Below are 13,534 nucleotides of genomic sequence, written 5' to 3'. Positions count from 1 at the left end.
ATTCAATATAGCCAGATTTAAACTTATTGATGCAAATGCATGTAGCTTACTGTTTCCCTGCCAATTCAAAACTGTCAGAGCAAGCTATATAAACAAAGAACAAACCCCTCACTCACCTGCACTGATGTTCTCTAGTAGGGTAATGAACCATCTGCAAACAAATAGCTGAACTCAGGGAATAGTAAGGACTCTATAGTTTTTAATAGAAAATTGCTTAATAAACAGAAAACAAAAAGGTCCTACTTACAGTTGTTAAAGCCTCCACATTAGCCCCGCTAAGGCAGAGGTACCGGACCACATCAAGGATTCCATTATTTGAAGCCAGATGTAAAGGAGTTCGCCCATACTATAAAAGAAACATGATGTTTTTGCTAAACAATAAACCAGTAAATCTACAAATTCATTTTGTGGTCAGTTGGCAAAGAAAAATACGTCCTCAGTGGTTGAAATATATAGAGTTGAAAGATAATTCTACAGAGGAATTATTGAGTCTGTCATCTGCACCTTTATAACGGTCTAGTTTGATTCTGCAACCCGACAGACACAGACTTCAGACGATAATTAGGACTGCAGAAAAAAACAATTACTACCAACCTGCCTTCAATTGAGGACCTGTATAATGCATGAATTAAAAAGAGGACTGTGAAAATACGTATTTACAGATCCCTCATATCCCAGACATAAACTGTTTCAACTCCTACCCTCAAAACTACGCTATAGAGCACTGCACACCAAAACAACTAGATACAAGGACAATTTTTTCCCAAATGCCATCACTCTGCTAAACAAATAATTCCCTCAACACTGTCCAACTATTTACAAAGTCTGCACTACTATTACTATTCATCTTCTCATCATTCCTTATCACCCACCGCCTCCCACTGGTGACTGTATGACTGTAACTTCATTGCTTGTATCCTTACAACTTATATAGACTGTTTCCTAGTATGATTTGATTGCTTATTGTACTCTATGGCTATTATTAAGTGTTGTACCTTATGATTCTTGACTCTTTATGTACACTGAGACCATTTGCACCAAGACAAATTCCTTGTGTTTCCAATGACACTTGGCCAATAAAGAATTCTGTGATATCAAGCAACTTATAATAGGAAAAGTCCCATAAAATACCCATTTTACAGGCATACACATAAGAGTATAACAACTAGAACAACAGCACAGCTTATCATCTCAGATGCACATTTGGTTTTCAATTCTTCTTGGCCAAGTGAGAAAACTTTACTTACATTAGAAATTAAAAATTAATTTTAAATTTTCATGCACTGTTATATTCTTGCTCTTAAAAATGCTATGACCTTCCATCTTTACAATTCAGATGATAGCAATTAGTTAAAGCTGTCTAGACTTATATATGTACTACTATAATTTCAGCTACACAGACAACTCCTACAAAGTGCACAGATTTATTGAGCCAAGCATAAAGTGTTCCAAGGTATATTTATAGCATACAAAGAGCTTTCAATCTATTTTAAGGTTTAGTCTTACCTACTAATCTGAAGTGAAGTAGGACAACTACGAAAAAGGTAACTTCCTCACACTAAAAAATAAAAATAAAACCCACAAACTCAAAATAGGTCTATGATGAGCTAGTGAATTATGACAAATAAATATTAGGATAACTCAGCTCATTGTATAAGATAAACGAGGGAATTTCCATTTTCTGTTTTAATTTCTGTTGCAGTAAAGATGTATTCTGCTCTTCCATTATAGCAGAAGTTCCTGGAATTTTGAATTTTTTCAATAGTTTTATTCTGTACTGATGACTTGAAATCAATTGAACATTAGGAAGCAAGATGAATCTACCAATTAAATATACAGTATATCAGTAGGAAAACCTGACAAATGGACTAATCTCCTGACAGTTTATGAATTCTGTGGAATTAGGATTCTGGCAGGAAGATGATATATAATGAAATAGGTTTAAGATAAATCATCAGATAATAATCCAGGTGGTGCATAGCAAGAAAAATAAGAATCTGCAAAGAACATCATGTGTTTAAGGTGAAACAGTCACAGAAAAAAAATGTAATTCAATTATTTACTTTCTAAGCTTTTGTGAGTTTTATGTGCTTTCTAGAACTCTATACCAAACTTAGTTGCTTTATTTGTCTTAAAGTTATTCTCAGAAGAAGTTGAATAAAAGCAGCCACAAGCCAACCTTTATTTGGAAACATCTATCTTCCTTTGGAACCAATTCCAAATTCCTTCCATGTACTACTCCACAAAATTTTTTGTGCCAAATCATCTGGACCAACCAAAGATTAAGATAATGAAACAACAAAAGCTAGATTGTTTTCTTTTAATTCTGCTCTCCCGATAAACAGTTTCTAGCATGGCTCTGGTTTTAATTGCTCAGTCAAGATTATCCTAGTAGATTAGAAGAAGACAGAGGGCTCATTTACATAAACTTTTTACTTGGCAGCTGGTGACATTTACACTTAAAAATGATCCAAATATATGATTTTATGGGATCAGCCAAAAATCCAATGTTTTCATTTTGAAGTTTTAGCACAGAAGGTCACAGGGTTTTATTTTAGATGACAAAACTATACAGCAATTCTATTTAATTCTCTAAAATTCAAAAATGTTCCTTAATGCTTTTGAAATCAACTACTTTTTTCGGCAGTTTCATTATTCAGATGTTGTTCATTATACAACACTAGACATCCAAATCTGTCTCTTTTTTTCATCATCTACCAACACCATGGAAAATAGTCCTATAAGAAAATTCAGTCAATCAAAATAGTTATTTAGATTTTAATTTTTTTCCAATTTCATGCACTTTATTAATGCATTTTCACAAAGCAAGTATATGAGGTATTGAGCTTTTAAATATCATTACTAGAAGAACAGATATTTTTTGCATTGCATTACTAATTTTTGAATGTGTACGGAAATGCTAAAGAATATTATCTGACAGCTGTTTGTGATTAATTGAGAAAAAAGAGAAAAAGAAAAAAAATAGAGTTTGTCATAGGGTTATCTTCATCACTCTTTCTGATTTATAAAACATAATAATTCTTCTATCCTTTATCAACCATACACTTTTTTTTACAATTCAATACTGGTTTACTTCATCTTCTTATTCCACTTGCTACACAGAATGGAACAGCTTGATAATTATGTTGAAAGAAAGTTTGAAGGACTCATGTACCTGCTATTGAAAAATATGACTGAGTAACTAACTTGGAAATACAGATGTATACTAATTATATCCAATCCATCCTACAGCCTACACTGCCTATTAATGACAATGACATGGAAGAGATACCTATGCAAGATAATACAGCTTCAAAAGTTCAAAACCAAATAAGCTGATAATAGTTTCAAAAAAAGGCCAAAAAGCAGTTTTCATTAGGAAAGCTAGCAAAGAGATGCTGATGGCATCATACAATGCAATATTTATTCTCCTATTTGTTCTAGTGGCTGTAGGGAAAAATCCCTTTATATCTTTAAAACATAGGTACTACACAAAAATAAAATCCTGTATTCTTCCCAAATATAAATGTAGTTCATTAAAAAAAGTATTTTAACGAACACTCATGATAAATATTTATATTACATTTATTATTTTTATTACCTTGTTTGTTATATCGATGTTACAGTTTGCTTCACAGAGTGCCATTACAATGGGAACGTTTCCATCTTTGCAGGCTACGTGAAGAGGAGTGTTACCATGTCTATCTTGAAAATCTATAGAACATTTCCGACTAATCAGCATTTTTACTACTTCCATCTGACATCTTCGTACAGCAAGGTGAAGGGCTATGTGTCCATCCTAAAACATAAACACAGGTAACTACTTCTTCTGCAGAAAACAAAATTTCTATGACTGTATATATCTCCAGACCTATTATGGCAATACCTGTAATATGTAGATATAGATATGGAATATGTTACATGGCTATAGTTATGGATGTATTCTACAGCAAAATAAGGATTTTTTGCCTTTTTAATTTAATAATCACTTATTTCAAGAGATCTAATTTTCAAGAAAAAAAATGGGCATCCTTTCCAGAATTACCATATTTCTGCAAAAATAAGGTACATTTTCTCTCCCAAATGACTATCTAAAAATGTGTGTGGTTTATTTACATTTGTTCAGTACATGGTAATAAAAGATAACAAAAGCAAATGTTTGAAATTAAAGCAAATGAGTAGGAGGAATTGCCATAACTTTGGGAGGAACCACCTCTAGCTGGCTCTGTAGGTGAATGCTTGCAATGGAGCTCTCCTACAGAGGGCCTCTCCACATAAATGAACTGGTATACAAAAAGTGAGAGATATCACTTAAAGTTACTATGAGCGAATTTAGTTTTTTATTTAAATATCTTTATTTAATAATAAATACTGACTACTGTATCCAAAGAGGTATTGAAGAACACAATACAGAAAGCTTTGTATTACTTAAAAGCTTGTTAAATGTTTTTCATTCAACCATGAACTAACCTTGTCAGTTGCATCAAGGTCAGCTCCATGCTCTGCCAAGCATTCCACAATATCATGGTAGCCTCTAGCTGAAGCTGTCAAAAGTGGAGTTTCCCCTTCTTTATTTTTAATGTTCACATTACAGCCTGCCTCACAAAGTGCTTTGGTAACAAGAAAGTAGCCATGCCAAGCAGCACAGTGCAAAGGAGTTTCTTCTTCCTATAAAGTAATTTTGAAGGACTTAGATTAATAAAGTTATGTCTGACATTCTTTTTGCCTTACCACTATTTAAAAAGCTAATTTAAATTTGGCTCAATTAATAAGTCACCTGGGTATATTCCGTGTCATTATTTATTCATGTTTCATATGCTATTCTATAAATATAGGATATGATAGCAGTTTTCCAATATCTAAGGGGCTGTCACAAAAAGAGGGAGTCAACCTATTCTCCAAAGGACAGGAAGTAACAAATGGAAACTTATCAAGGACAGATCTAACCAAGAATCAGGAGAAATTTTCTGACAGTGAGAATAATTGTATCAGTGGAATGGCTTGCCTCCAGAAGCTGTGACTGCTCCATCACTGAAGGTTTTAAGAAGAGATTGGGCAGTCATTTGTCTGGAACGCTCCTTCTAACTTTGTTATTCTGTTATTCAAATCTAACTCTACAGCTCCAGATGTTATAGGACCCTTCCCTATATTAATATTCTATCGTGTGAATAACTGTCCAGCATGGTATAATGTTTCAGAAGTTGGACTAGTACTCAGGAAGCCCAGGTTTAAGTCTATCCTCAGCCACAGAAACTCACGTGTGTGACTTTAGATCACTATGCCCTTTCAACTCAACCTATATTATGGCCTTGTGGTGGGGCAAAACAATCAGTGGTTCCAGCTCATATGTTCACAATGAATTTTTCATATACACACATGCACGCACAACTCAGACAGGAACAAAAAGAGGAGGATCCTTTGAAAAGAAAGAACCACCCAGCAATAAGATCTTTCCAAGAGTCTCTTTAGTGGCTACCATTGAACATTGGCTAGGTTTCTAAAATCTCAGGCGTACAAAGTTGTAGTTCCAGGCTTTTAACTAAAAAAATTACTAGCTTCCAAATTCATCATAGGCCTGATTCATTATTGCAATTTTAACCTTGGACATTTTTAGTTACTAGTTTGAATTTTGTGTATAAACTATGATTCAGCTTCTGATTCTTCCAATAAGTTACCGGTTCAATAACTGATGTGTTTATTCAATAGTTAATTCTATAGTCCAGAATGCATGCATACATGCAGTAATTGTCAACATTTACAGACTTCAACTTAGATAATATGTATTATTGGATAATACAGACTATAACTCATAATATTAATTAATTCAAGCGATTGAACTAGACAATTATAAATTAAGAAATTGGTCCCAAGATTGGCTAGTTCTCTACAATATTTCAAATTTATATCAGGTCTTATTTCTTCACAACTAGTAAGATTGACTTTCTTAGGTGTTTTAAATAATTAGTATATAGTGCAGAGCCTGTGAAATGATGTAGAGAGAGCTTTTAAAGTTGACATTCTTTTCAAGCCTGAATAGTGATATTGTATAGAAAAAGGTATAGTAGAGGACCAAAATTCTGACTTATTACAAAGGCAAGCTTTTTATATTTCTGACTTTAATCATTTTAAATAAGAAAGCAAGTCACAATTATATTTGCATTTCAGAAGCTACTTTCATGTTACAAAAAATCTGTATCAATTAATTTTCATTACTCACTTTATCTTGAAAATTAGGATTCGATCCAATGCTACAGAGGTATTGAACTACATCAACATGACCATATCGAGAAGCTACATGGAGTGCAGTTTCTCCAGCCTGTATTAGAAGACAACCACAAGCAAACATTATTTCTTATAACAGTCTGTTGAAAATACCTACATTATGACTGCATTTACATGATACAATTTCCAATGATTAACTCCACTAATTTAATTTTATTCATTTGCATAATTCACTAGAAAGAATACAGGTTACGATTGCACAACATGCTTAACAAAATATGGTTGTATTTTATGGTTAAGTGTAATATGGAAATACAGAAAAACTAGATACATGGGAGTAGCTAAAGAACATCCTTAAAGCAGCTCTTCTCCACAGGTGGCTGAAACCCTTTTTCAAAAGGTTTTTTTCCCTTTTCTTCCTACCACGGCTAATATTCTATGAATAAACTAGATTTTCCATTACTTGCTCTTAAATTTGAAATGTGCCTACCAACAACAATGTAGCTTATTAAAAATTAGAATATGCGGAATTTTTTTAAATTAAAAAATAGAAACGTTTTTCCTTACCTTGTCTCTAACGTCCAAAGGACATTTATTTGTATGGAGAAATTTAAGAGTTTCTATGTGACCATGCCGAGATGCCCAGTATATTGCATTGGATCCTGCCTGTCCAAAATATTTTATGGTAGTAATCAACAAAACCATACATAATTTGAGCAATTTGTTGTATACATCCTCAGAATTAGTTTGATGTCAGATAGATACAGGTCATTAATTGAAACGGAGGAACTTGCAAAACTGTAATTTGAACCTGAATTAACTAAAACAATGTTCATAATGTACAATGATTACTTATAAAACACAGATATTTAATCTCTATCCTTCTACGCTACACTATCAATATATCACATTTTATTTTATTAGCAATGACCAGTTTCCCACCTTATCCTGGACATCAACGCGGGCACCTCGCTTTAGAAATAACTGTAGCATCTGAATATTCCCACATCCAGAAGCAATCAGAAATGGAGGTGTTCCATGCTAGGGAAAAACAATAATGAGGAATTCTATAAGGATTCCATAGCAGTACAATTAGAACATAATACTATAGACTTAATAGTGCTCAGTTTTGAACTTATATAATACATTTTCTTATTTATTTTGGAGATGTTTTCATACTGCTTGATTTATTTCTATTAAATCTGGGGAGAAAACGTAAGTAACAAAGATTTGATCACAGATGAATCAATGCAGTGATGTATGCTTGATGTTAAATACATTAACAGCATACTAGAAAATAATGCACATTTTCTCCAGTATATTATAAAACATTCTGTTATCATATAAAAAAAGATAAAACAAATCTTTCCCTCATATTTTTAAGCACTGAGCAGACAACAACATACCTTGTTTGGTTGATTGACATCATAATTGGTTAAAGACCCCAAAAGATGCTGAAGGCCAGGAACATTGTCATCATTGATAGCATGAATGATGGCCTTCATTACAAATGAATCTTCCTCGTCCTCATAAATTAAGCAAAATGAAGCACAAAGTTGTAAATGGAGGGGGGAATAGGAAATAAAAAGATAATTCATTTGAGGAATAAGTACCCCTACAAGGAGCAAACAAAGCAAAATAAGGGCCATATTGCAGTTCTGACAGGATTACTACATATTCTTAATAGGAACTGTGCTGCTACATTATATGCATTAGAACCATGCATTTTCAAACGGCTCGGTCTTCAAAGGAGTTCTTCTGTGTCACTGCAAACATCTAACATGTAGCAACTTTGTTCTAATCTAAGGAGCTTTTTTACTTTCGTAAAGTGTCCATTTTGCAGTGCTGCAACAGTAGACTTATGTTTATGTCTTATGTCACAAGAGGTCAGGATTGAAATTCTGTTTGTTTAGTAATTGAATTGGCTTTAAAAAGTACCCCAGCTAGTAGAAATCATATTTACAATAATTAGAAAATCAGCAGATGGACAAAAAGAAAAAAGGATCACTCTGCAAAATTTCTTATACTTTTCCTTTTCAAGTACCAATTTGTTCAGTACATATAGCAATTATTTAAGAAAATAAAGTTATCCAAATTGAATTAGACATTTGAACAGGCAATATAAAGGCAACATAAAGGCAATATAGTCTGCTTTAAATTGTAACTGTAACTGAATTATATATTTTCAAACTATCCTAATTACTAAGAGCTACAAAGAGCTGAATTGAAATAACTGTTACATTCTTTCAGAAGGTAAATTTTATGTGAAGATAAATTCTAATTTAATTCTAAGTTATCTAGTAGACCTTATATTAGGCTTGAAAAAGCTGCTTCCTGGGTTTAATTTTCTATGGTAGGGATTCCTTCGGTCTGTTTGGAACCAGGATGCACAGACAGTGTGCAAGTGTTTGGTGAGACTCCCGTCATGCAAGTGGTAGCCGTATTGTGCTCGTGCACAAAGTTCCCTGCCATCACAAGAAACTATCCCCTCTCCCCCGGCTGCCAAGCCAGAAAGGTTGTGGACCACTGTTCTATAATATATTGTTATAACTTTGCTGTGAATTCTTTAAATTCTTATTAATTTACTGTAAGAATCTAGAATTTTAAATGGTAGTTATGTCTGGTTCATTTCACTCATACAAATGGTAGTATGTCTGGCTCATTTCAAAACTTCATACAAATTATCACAACTTGGCTCAGTGTAGTAGATAAGCTGCATTTAATTTAACCAAGAAAAAGATACAGGTAATCTTTGACTTATAACCATTCCTTTTGTGACAGTTTAAAGTTACAATGATCCTGAAAAAAATGACTTAGGACCATTTTTCACACTTAAGATGATTGTCAGAACCTTATAGTCACATGATCAAAATTCGCACACTTGGCAACTGGCATGTATTTGTGATGGTTGCAGTGTCCTGAGGTCAAGTGATCACTTTTTGTGACTTTCTTCAAGCAAAGTCAGTGGGGATGCTAGATTCACTTGACAACCATGTTACTAATTAATAATTGCAGTTATTTACTTAATAATTGTGGCAAGAGAGACTGTAAAATGAGACAAAACTCACTTAACAATTGTCTTAGCAATGAAAATTTTGGGCTCAATTGTGATTGTAAGTCGAGGGCTACTTCTAATTTCTTTTTCAGTAGTAGTATATTAAAGCTATAAAGCTAAAGCTGTTATGCACAAACAGTGCATAAAATAAAGATTGGAAAACTGAGATGGAAGCTCAAATATATTAGCTTTGTCTATCAAGATACTTTTAAGGTTCAGACCAACTCCCAAGATTCCTGGCCACCTTGCCAATTATGTTTATGATAGCTGTATTGCATACACCCCAAATTTGGGGGTGGCTGCTTGATAGACATATCATTAATTTTTTACTAGTAATCCCTATGAAATCTGAAATTCAATTTATCAATACAGTTGAATAAAACTGAATCCTGATTTGCATATAACATTTTATACTACATCCAAAATTTCATAAGGAAATTATCAAATTGCATTTGTCTACTTACCAGAGTATCATCACTTCTGGCCACACTCATGTTACTTCTGGACAAAAATGATCTTGATAATCTTTGGCATAATGATATTAGACGCACTGATTGCTTTTATTAAAAAAAGAAGCAAACATTTATTTCTGAGAAAATTTATGTCACATGAGATCTATCATTGGAAAATGATATATTAAAATGTAGGTTACTAAATAATGATTTGTAGTTTGTTGGCAATTCAAAAATTTAATGAGAAGCAGCTTAGAACAAGTTGTTAAGTGTCAAAAATCGTAATTATATCGAGAGACAGATATTTCCATCTCATATCCATTCTGGTAGTAATGACATTCTTTGTGGTATGTTATTGCTTTTGAAATTTTTATGCATATCTCATTCTTACAACTTGGTTACTTCCTTTTCCTCCCAAGCTACAATGGAAATGCATATGTTTAGAAACTTACATTGCTCAGATTAATGACAGATGATCTTGCATTATTACTAATTAAAAGCAAGAGACAGAAAATTGAATGCTTATATTATATTAAGCCACTGATCAGTCTTCTAATATGTTTGTTATGATAGCACATACTCTTGTATATTTTACCCCAAAGACAAAGCTAAACTACATTATCATAAATAATTATTAACCTTACTTTCCATTTTCTTCGTGCAGCAAACTTTTTGAATTTCTCCATATTTACTGCAGAGGCTTTTCTACTCAGGGCTTGCAGAGTATCTTTTGGCTGCAAGAAAATTAAAATAACACTTTGAAATGCTACTGTCATGATCAAGGTTGTCAAATGTTACAGTTATAGTCCAGGTTCTCAAATTCATGTTAATTTAGGAGGTAATGGCACTATGTATAGTACAACATTAATGCAATATCAGGGTTTTCAATTCAATTGTATAGAATGTAAAGGATGTCTGTTTGTGTTTTATTTTTATAGTTACAATGTGCACTGAAGATGGCATTTAATTTTGTTGTACAAGGTGCAATGAAACTAAACTAAACTACAAAATACTATAATCCCTAGTGTAAGGAGAAGAAGAATTAGGGTAGAATTTATTGCCTGTCAACTACATAATATTCATAAGCAGTTGTTTTATGCAAGTGTGCAGTAAACATTGTACAGTATAAATGACTTTCTCTGACATGTAATTCCTATGGATCATCTTCTGTTTATACTATATTTCTAATGGGTTCTTTCCTCTTTGATAATACAGGGCAAATTGATTTGGTTCAAGGGTTAGAATAACTATTAAAAATACACTAAATAGGAAGAAAACAATTCGGTCAGTGCCTTAGAGGAAGCAAGAAAATACTTGTATGCAAAAAAAAAAAAAAAACAAATAGGAGCAATAAAATAGGCAAACAGAATCAAACAATTTAATTTTATGTGTTACATGCTAACCTTGATCCATGGATGTTGCAAGCTGTCTTGAATAGTCATTCTCTTCCTTTTAAATGAGAAACAAGTTAATTAAGGCAATACAACTCTCTTATTCTATTTTCCTCACCTACTTATAATTTTACAACTGTAAACCCATTGAGCAGGATTTAAAAGTTATCTTCTAGTCCAAGGGTCTTCAAACTTAGCAAGTTTAAGACTTGTGGACTTCAGCTCCCAGAATTCCTGAGCTAACGTGACTGGAGAAGGAATTCTGGGAGTTGAAGTTCACAAGTCTTAAAGTTGTCAAGTTTGAAGACCCCTATTTTAGTCCAACTCTAGTATTTTCAGTTTAGTAACCTATGAACTCACTATATCATATTAGCTCTAGCAACATCACACAGTACTGATCCTGGTGAGTTCTTCATGAAACTTCATTAAAACTTGTCCATTTAATACTGGAATATGATAAGTTAAAAACAAATAATCATTAGTGTCTCAGTGCAATTTTTTTCAAAGGGTTAATTTAATGAAATCCAGGACAACGAAATAGCAAACATGTCACTGGTTTCAAAAGAAATAAAGCTTACATTTAGAAACATAAATATTTCCAATTAGTTTGTTGCAGAAGGCACTTGGGTTATCATGCTAGAAGTATGCAATGCAGTTAGAAGGTGAGTATACCAGTTGATGAATTGATGAAAAGGTAGTCTTACTACCATTTGTTTAGTGACCATTCAATCATACTGAAAAAAGTGATTTATCACACTTATGACTGTTGAAGCATCCCCATGGTCACATGATCAAAATTTGGATGCTTGGCAACTGGCATGTATTTGTGACAGTTGCACTGTCCTTGGGTCATGTGATCATCATTTGCGACCTTCTCAGCTAGTTTCTGACAAGCAAAGGCAATGGGGGAAGCCAGATTTGTTTACTAATCATATGATTTACTTAACAACTGCAGTGGTTCACTTAACAACCATGACAAAAAGAATGTAAAATGGGACATAATACATTTAGCAACTCTTGCTTAACAATAGAAATTTTGGGCTCAATTGTGGTTATAACTTGACGATTACCTGTATTATACCCATAACCTCTACCTCCCTTTACTGGATGTTCTCATGATGTTCGTTAAGTGGCCCTAATGATGCGGCTGCTATATGCCAGCTTGGTTTAGAAGCATAATCTAAAGCATAAAATTTAAAAAAAAGATCATACCCATCACAAATAACCAATGAAAAAAACTCACTTTGGGTCCTTTATTAGAAGTCGCCTTATAAAATCTTTAGCTAGAGCACTGGTATTATTAAAGAATTCTTCCTCAAAGTCATAATTCACTGCAGATACATTGGCTAGCGTTTCTTGTTTTGTCTCTCCAAGAAATGGCGAAGCGCCACTTAATCTGCAAAAATTAATTTTGGCACAGTAAATAAGATGCTGCATGACTTGAATAGAAACATCTCAGTTCTAAAATCTATTTGGAGTATGTAAATTAGGAATTAAACATTATTTCAGAGTATTTGGAATAAATAAACAGAGACATAAGTTTAAAATGGTTATGCCTTGAGCATAGACATCTGCACAATGGGATGAATCACATCAAAATTATTTTTTACTAATGAAATTACTAATTAAAATACAAATAAACCCTTAAAACTGTAAAATAATATTTTTATCTCCACCTATCAAATAAATTTATGTGCCCTGTAATAATTTCAATTCAAGTTGATTAATATTACTTTAACATTCCCACCCCCTTCACTTTCACATAGAAAAAGGGTGGGAGGTGGAAAAATCACAGCTTGCTTTCTTCTGTTGTAGTTTCAGTCGTGCTTAATGCTGCAGGCCAAAAATGGTACACAGATTCCTCCCAATTTGATCTTGCCTTTTAAAATGTACAGATTTCTTCTGTATGTTGCTTTTAAAAAAACACAAGCTCATTTAAAAGAGGCAAAGCAAGTTTCCTGTTGAACAACTATTCTCCAGTCTATCTCTTTATATGTTGTCTCTGCTGCTTCAACAAGCTGTTTCCCCCCCGTTTATCTCTTTCATCAAATTTACAATAAAAAGGATGCTTGATAAAAATGCTCATTTTGGAGGCACCTAAAATGGTGACTCATTACTTGCGTCATTCAAAATAGACTTTTACTGTTACTGCCACCATCTCTTTCTCTAAAGCACCAGGATTTTTAACAATTTTCAAATAAGTTTCTTTAATCATTAAACCAGGAAGTAGAGACATTTAAAATAATTTATATCTGTTTTTAAAATCATATTTTAAAAATGTAAAATCCATGGTCCTTCAGATTATACCCTAAACCTCTGACCGTTTTTCTGTGTTGGCTGGAGTAGAATCTAACAATATTCAGGTTTCTCACTTCATGGAGATGAAAAAGTTCATTAAAGACATACAAAGTTAT

At 33.0% G+C, this 13,534-nt stretch overlaps 1 protein-coding gene across 4 annotated transcripts in view; it reads right to left on the bottom strand.

The window, feature by feature from the left end:
- Positions 1–13,534, bottom strand: part of DAPK1 (death associated protein kinase 1) — a 71,554-nt gene that overhangs the window by 18,016 nt on the left and 40,004 nt on the right. For 2 of the 4 annotated variants that reach the window (XM_087926802.1, XM_087926803.1), the window contains exons 8-19: positions 12,364–12,516; positions 11,133–11,178; positions 10,374–10,463; positions 9,742–9,834; positions 7,629–7,748; positions 7,165–7,263; positions 6,790–6,888; positions 6,218–6,316; positions 4,471–4,668; positions 3,602–3,799; positions 248–346; positions 117–151 (exon numbers count right to left, since the gene is read on the bottom strand). In XM_087926802.1, coding sequence (XP_087782928.1) covers positions 117–151; positions 248–346; positions 3,602–3,799; positions 4,471–4,668; positions 6,218–6,316; positions 6,790–6,888; positions 7,165–7,263; positions 7,629–7,748; positions 9,742–9,834; positions 10,374–10,463; positions 11,133–11,178; positions 12,364–12,516 — 1,329 coding nt within the window. The remainder of the gene's footprint in view (positions 1–116; positions 152–247; positions 347–3,601; positions 3,800–4,470; positions 4,669–6,217; positions 6,317–6,789; positions 6,889–7,164; positions 7,264–7,628; positions 7,749–9,741; positions 9,835–10,373; positions 10,464–11,132; positions 11,179–12,363; positions 12,517–13,534) is intronic. The other 2 variants (XM_087926804.1, XM_087926805.1) reach the window with 1 other exon arrangement.

Source organism: Pseudonaja textilis, chromosome 2 (assembly GCF_049901715.1).
Source record: "Pseudonaja textilis isolate UNSWEBS1 chromosome 2, rPseTex1.2, whole genome shotgun sequence".
In the NCBI taxonomy this organism is placed as follows: Eukaryota; Metazoa; Chordata; class Lepidosauria; order Squamata; family Elapidae; genus Pseudonaja; species Pseudonaja textilis.
This window is presented reverse-complemented; position numbering and strand designations above follow the sequence as displayed.